Source organism: Monopterus albus, unplaced genomic scaffold, assembly GCF_001952655.1.
Source record: "Monopterus albus unplaced genomic scaffold, M_albus_1.0 scaffold39.1, whole genome shotgun sequence".
Lineage (NCBI taxonomy): Eukaryota > Metazoa > Chordata > Actinopteri > Synbranchiformes > Synbranchidae > Monopterus > Monopterus albus.
Genome location: NW_018127919.1, coordinates 3760229 through 3767767, shown reverse-complemented (window position 1 = coordinate 3767767; position 7539 = coordinate 3760229). Strand labels below are relative to the sequence as shown.

Sequence of the window (7539 nt, the reverse complement as noted above, 5' to 3'; positions counted from 1 at the left end):
GGCCTAGGGTGTCCTGGTGCCATGTGCACTGATGGACACCCTTATGCTTGAACACGGTGTTCGTTATGGACAAACTGTGACTAGCACAGAAATCCAATAACAAGACACCACTCGGGTTCAGATCCGGCAGCCTCACTGCCTTTACTGACATTGCCGGTAAACCCGTGTGTCTTATTTGTTGAGCTAATGTGGCTGTTCTGATCTGAACAGCCACATTAGCTCCACCCTGGCAGGGTGGGGGCTGAAGACTGGGTAGCATCAAATCTATTAAAAAACAGATTCAGTTCACCGCGACCTGGTGACCATCTCCATTTTTACCATGACCCGAGATGTGTTTCAGGCCTCTCCACACTTCACGCATGTTGTTATTCTCCATGCTCTGCTCCAGCTTCTTCCTGTAGCTATCCTTGCACCTCCGGATCATGTCCTTTAGAAATCAAATTACAGTAAAATCAAAATTTTATGTTTAAAAAACTATAATTACAAAACTACTCCATTTTGGAAAAGTCGTGAAATTACAGTGGAACCTCGGTTTTCGTACGCCCTACTTTTTGTACAATTTGGTTTTCGGCAACTTTTTTTGTCAAAATTTTGTCCAAGTTTTCATACATCCACTCGGTTTTCGTGGCGAGATGGTATGCAGCAGAACAATTTCTGAATTATGTGATGGGTGTAACTAGACTTTGTGTGAATGATGTGAAAACGTTTGTAAAGATTGATTGGTCAGTCAGTCGAGTCTATGAACGTATGTAGTGTAGTAGGTGGGAGAAGGCGTGCTTGGGGAAACAGAGGATGTGCTAGGATGGTAATATGTGCGTATGTAACTAGGACAGGGTGTGAATAAATAAAAGGGATGGAGAATCAATCATTTTTACTCCTAGCTGCCTCCATGGTGATCACACACCAGCAGCAATGATCATACTGACAGCAACTACGCACACATCTACTACGCTGACAAACCCACATGTTGCGCATCATCTTGTGTGGCTTTATAGTACCCCTACGCCTACACACCTGCTGACACGCACAGCAAGATCTCACGTTGTGACACCGTATCGATGGTCTGAACCGGTCATGGGAGTCACTCAGGCCAACTGTTTCTGCGTCGGATGTCATCAGTCCCGTGTCTTTTCGGCAACAATACAAGCCTCAAGGCAGTGGTTCGCAGAAGATCCCTCTCCGAGCTCGAATCATGTATCGAGGCCTCGGTGTGAGATGGCCATCACTACCTCTCCCCCATACCCTGAAACCTTTTGCCCTGTGTGCTGAAAACAATGCAAGGCAGTCAGCTAGCTACTGTAGCTAGTTATGACCTACAAGGAAGACCACAATGAAGGAGCCAAGGAGGGCCCCTTTAAAAAGAAGTGTTTTTGTGTTTAATAATATACTATGTGAAGACGAGGCATTCAGACTCTGGATTCAGAAAGTGGACAATGTTACAGCAGAATAGAGCTACAGAATTTTTCCTTAACAGTTATGTGTCCGGGATTGCACCATATGTTATTAAACTACACCGCCAAACCTCCACCTTCCCCACCTTTCCCCTTACCACAGTCAGCCGTGCTTCAATCTGCCCGAATTAGTGTAAATCCTTGTAAGCAGACCACAGAATCTGGAGTGTTGTTGTTCAGCCAGGTCTCGGTGAAGCATAGCAGGCTGCTCTCCCTATACTCAGGTTGCAGTCCCATTAGTGCTGTTAGCTCGTCCATCTTGTTGGAGAGGGACTGCACGTTACCCATAACGACAGATGGTAAACATGGCCTATACCTCTGTTTCATCTCCCAGCGCTTTATGCCGGCTCTGCAGCCCCGCATTTTACTCCGTATTTCTGAGGGAATCTCCAGCTTCTCCCCGTGAGGTGGCCGGTCGCTTCTGAGTGTTAGTAGTTGGCTTCGGGTGTAAACAACGCAACCGGTGTCTCCTGACACCGGAGCTCACGAAGTAGTAAGAGTCAGCGCTGTGGCTCATGACGTATTCCGTGTCAACCTGATTTTACACTGTTGTTCTTGCTGTGTCCACCTGCCTCTCTTTCAGAGTCTTTGTGAAGCATCGTTCCCTGCAGTCGCTGCCCGGCCCAGGACACCTTGTTTGTTAGCGCCATGAGATTTTCTCTCTGAGAATGACACAGAATGATGTTTGGAAGATGGAGAGAAGACAGAAAGAAGACAAGGAAGCAGAGTGTGAGATAAAATGCAGAGCTGTAAATGTCATGTACAGACACAGACACCAGTCTCACAGTGTTATTTTCATCCTCCCTCATCAAAAGAGTAAACAGTATGTTATATGTCCGCTTCTATTTCACATGATGTACAGCAGTTCACGCACTGGAAATGAAGATGAAAAATCACAATGAAATGACTAGTTCAAATGAAAAGGACTTGCATAATTTGTAAATATATTTTTTAAATGTTTTTTTCTCTTTCTTTTGCTTTGCTATGCAAGTCGAACCTGTTGTCTCTTTTCGTGATTTATTACAGTGAATCATTTTTCATTAATGCAACTATTAGCTTATTTTGACGAAGCTACTGTATTGTTCTACTTTGCACAGAGCGTTTTTGGTGAAAATAAGCACAAACCCATTGTCAGCTGAGCTGAAGAGGAGAATCATAATGGCAAAGAGGGATGTCTATGTTAAACAGAACCTAAGCAGAAGATATATACTTGGCTGTGCTGTAACTGTTTTGACAAATACCCATATATCAAGAGTTACAAGGAAAGAATTGAATACAGGTACATACTTGGAAATGATATGCCAAAATAAATAACTGTGTTTAATACTGCTTTCTAGGAATACTATTATGCTTTATACTAATAATGATTCTTAGAAAATGTTTTTATGGTAATAAAGCAACACAACAGATTTGATATCCAAAGCAAATACATGGGAAATTTGGCATGTGTCACCTCTGTGATATATATATGAGTGTGTACATGTGTGTATGTGTGTGTTTCTTTTCCAGTCACACACAGTGACATGATGATGTGTGCAATATTCACAAGATGGTATGACAGTAAAAGGGAATGGAAAATTAAAAGCAAGTCAGTGGTAGCCACAGGCCATGTGCTCATTACCTTAGAGGAGCAGAGACAGATGCACTAAAATGTCTTGATGTCAACTGAAGATAAATAAGATGGAAGTTTTAATGACACTTATACATGATATTAAACATCAAAGAAATGATGGTAATGGATTTACACTGTCTTACAAATATGTATGGAGTTGAAAGACAGCCAAATATAAAGATCCTTTGAAAAGTTTTAACATGGAACCAATTAATGTTTTCTGCCAGTGAGATTTTACACTTGTTTGGATGCTTGTATTTGGATCAGTGTTCTGGTGATGGCTCTCCCTTTGAAGAATCTTTACCTGCCAGATTGGTTTGCCCTCAGGAATACTTAGCCGCATACAGTAGGGCCGGTTTTCAATCCTTTGATGCAAAATAAAATGTGTATGTGAAAATTAACCAGATTTCTTCTCAGAGTACTTTTGAATCTGACCTACTGTTTGTATTTACCCACCAAAAGTTGACTTTTTATACAGTCTTCAAGCTAGTTAAGATCATGTCAAATATCTCATATACACATCAATTACACTGGACAGTGATTTTATAACTTTTTACTAGGCATTAAATATACACATTGCCACTCATACCTAAATCTTTCTTTAACTCAAATGCTCAAGGGATTTATAATTCACTGTTTCAGAAGTATAATATAAATGCCATCGGACATCATCAGACATATGTGTCCCTAAGTCAGCATGAGCATTAATTTTAAAATATGGCTCACCCAGGGGCTAAGAAGTGAAATGAAGGCCTATCTTCTTACTTTATTGCTCAAATGTAATACTAACAATCCACATGGCTGAACAATGTGTCTGCTTTAGTTGCATTTAATAGATACTTTCACATACATGTCACACTGTAAAGGGTATACTTTGAATTTGATATTGCCAAACCTCCGTGTACATGTCAGAATGATGGCTCCTCATTTTTTTTTTTCAGATTAAACCTGAGTTCATCACTGGTCCACATGATACCTCTATACGAGGAGATAACTCTGCTATTGCTAGCCCAGATCGGGACGGCGCTTTAGGCAATGATGTAATACAGCAGGTGCTGTGCACTGTGTGGGACAGCCTGTCAATATTTGTGTCTCGAGATGGACAGACAGGGATTAGGATTGTCTGCAGATACTGTGCATACAAGAGTGCAATGTGAAATTCAGCATTAAATCTTTAAACTGGTTGGTTTTTCAGATTTGCTTTAACAACAGAAAAAAAGAGATGTTATAGAGTCAGGTCTAAACTTTCTTTGACACAATTTGACTGCAATATTACAGAATTGGCCCCCTCTCCCCACACAGTCACATCACCAAGTTTTGTATATGCTTCTAATTTACCCATCTTGTAGTACATGAGAATTTAATAGAGGAACAGAAGAACATCGCCAGGCCCACGGGAGCCCAGTTCCAGGGCTCCACTTGCATTCACAGAACTACAGCTCCCTCTTATAAAGATGACACCTAATATAATACTGGTGTATAATGGTGTAGTTTTGCCGGCCGGGATTGGCTCCGCCATAACATTAGGAGCATAAATTCAATGATAGTGTGTTAACACTGTGAGAAAGTGTTAAAGTTTAAAGTGTGAACAGATAGCTGTTTAATTTTCTTCATAATTTATCAGCCATGTAAAAATGGAAGCTGTTGCCCATTGAGATTGATTTTGGTGGTATGGAGATATGGAGGGTTGAATCTCACTTTATAACAAGATCCATGAGACTTTTTTTTTTTGGTGTGATTTTGTTACCATTTCAAATTTGATGTAGCTGAGAAGCAGGAGAGCTGCTCTGACCCTAACCTCTAGTGTAAGTGAAGACTATTGTTTTACTATTGACTGCTTTATTATATTTCATAATCATAATAGATGATAGAATAAGTGTTAAATTAATTCCAGAAAATGTTGTGCCACATAACACATTAAAAAATCATATAGTTCATCCAAAAAAAACTAAATATCTACTTCAAACTCAGAAGTGATGCATTTGCTCACCCATAATAGCAGATAAAGATATTAAAATTAAAGTAATTTGAACTCAATAAGCTTATCATGCAAGAGGGGCTCTCTAGGGGTGGATGCAAAAATAAATAAAATTAAATTTAATTAAATAAAAAATTCCTTTGGGTGTAAATCACCATCATATCCAGGAAAATATAAATTTAAAATGCATCATAATTACAGGCTGTAGTTTACAATAACACAATCGCCTTCTCACAAATCAGACAAGAAATATTTATTCAAAATATAACATGTAAGAATTATTACCACCTATTATTTCACCCAGTCACAGAACAAATTTTAGATGCATGAAGTGTCGCAATAGTATGTTGATTACAGAGCTTGTAAAGCTGCTCTTTACATTTTGAAACACCAGCAATATTATGATTTGCAAAGTAAGGCATTATATTTTATGTTTTACCTAGCCTTTTAATAAAGTACATAACAGCCAGATGTTCCATTCTGTGTACAGTGGGCTACTGTAAATGAACTGCTCTAATGGCCTTGCTCTGCAAATATTAATTGTTGTTATTTTAAAAGAAAAGGGAAGGGAACCATTAAGTTTTCTCTGCATTTTCTTCAGACCTTAATGCCACATGAACTGCATAATCTTCCCAATATGTGGGCGACAGCCTTTTCAGTGTGATTACATGTAACCTTGACTTGAAAGGCTGATTTGTGACTCATGACATTTGGCTAATTGCAACATTCGAACAGTATGGTTGGTGGTTTACACGCAGCCCACCTGCGACTGCGGCTCCCACTCTGTGGCTCAGATACCCTGAGGTGAAGCTAAAGGCCAGCAGTCCCCTGGCCTTTATCTCCCTCTTGGACCAATTTGTTTTCATCTTGTTCACCCTGATGGTACATCTACTTCTTTTATGTTGCCACTTCACACTGTGGCACTGAAATGAAAAGGTGAGGCATCTCCTGGAGGTTCTGGGTTTCTGATATGACATTTGGGTAAATACAGAGAGGACATTTGCATGCTGATACTGATATGTACTGTATACAGCATTTGTTTATGAATGAGCTAGATGCCTGATAAATCCAGACACAGTCACCAGGACACATCAAAGACAAATCTGGCTGTTTTTTTTACCCTGCAACCAAGACCTAGTTTTGGTTTCTGGGAGCTCCTGTGGAGAGGATGTTTGTATAGTAGTTTAGCTTTACTATTTACTATTTAGTATTTGTCTTTGTATGACTGCCCAGATAGTGTTTTTTTCAATTCTTTGTTGAGCCAGGGCACGATCCTTCAGGCAAATCAGAAAACAGTACCAAGTAACAGTTACTGCATTTACTGCAGCCTACTACCCTTACAAAAATGTCTCAAATTTAATTCATCTGCCTTCCATATTTTAATTTAAGTTCAGCTACACTGAAAAATATGTTTTGCTTATTGTTACTTGAATGTTTAATCTTCATAGCACACAGTGCAGAGTTCACTGGGGGGGGCAACATATATCTTAAAACGTGAAGGGTATCTTTAACCATAGTGAAGATTTCTTGTGCATATGACACTGAAGATTACACTGGCAGATTTGGGGAGGACTGCTGTTTCCTGTTCCTGCGGTAACTGTATTCACTTCCTGTTTAATTTGCCAGCACATTGTTGTGGTTGTTAATAGATTGTTTATAGATTAAGCTCACTAATTCCTAGGTTTATCTGAATATCAGCTATTTTTGAGTCATTACATACTCCTGCACTACTTAAGAATGGCAGAATTTCTTGCTAATTACAAAATGTAGCTTGCTACTTATAATTAATGTTTAGTCACAGTAACTTTGCCAAAACACTGTCGGACTCCGTAGTTTTCTCTGGACCCCTCCCCAATCTGACCAGCAATTACATGTTTAGTCGCATGTCGAGTTAGGTGTTAGGGTGTTGTTCTTCAACCGCTGGCTGTCTAGGTGGTGCCCAGAAAATGATGTGGGCTCCATAAAGAATTGGAAAACATTTTGGGAAAAACCTGGATTGATTAGCAGAGACGGCATCCATCCCACTTTGGATGGCGCTGCTCTCATATCTAGAAATATGGATGAGTTTATTTTACAACCTAATTTATGACAACCCAGAGTTGCAGTGTCTTTGCAACTGTTACCTTCCCAAAATACCCAGTACCCCATAGAGACTGTCTGCCCTGTGACCACCTAAATTAAATAAATCAAAAATCAACTCAAGAGGAGTTATTCATATGAAACTAATTAAAATTAGGATGACTCCTCTTATAGTAGAAAGTAATAGGACAATCAAATGTGGACTATTAAATATCAGATCTCTCTCATCTAAATCTCTGTTAGTGAATGATTGGATAAGTGAACATCACATTGACTTATTGTGTTTGACTGAAACATGGTTACAGCAGGAAGAATATGTCAGCCTAAATGAATCCACTGCACCTGGTCACAGTAAATGTCACATCCCTCGAAACACAGGCCGAGGTGGTGGCGTGGCAGCGATCTTTGAACCAAGCCCC

At 39.7% G+C, this 7539-nt stretch overlaps 1 protein-coding gene across 3 annotated transcripts in view; it reads left to right on the top strand.

Moving 5' to 3' along the window:
• The window catches only part of LOC109959420 (roundabout homolog 2-like), an 88287-nt gene extending 84752 nt beyond the window's left edge, over nt 1–3535 (top strand). For 2 of the 3 annotated variants that reach the window (XM_020598772.1, XM_020598771.1), the window contains one exon: nt 2035–3535. In XM_020598772.1, coding sequence (XP_020454428.1) covers nt 2035–2036 — 2 coding nt within the window. In that variant the 3' untranslated portion in view covers nt 2037–3535. The remainder of the gene's footprint in view (nt 1–2034) is intronic. The other variant, XM_020598773.1, reaches the window with a different exon arrangement.
• Nucleotides 3536–7539: the final 4004 nt, after the last annotated feature.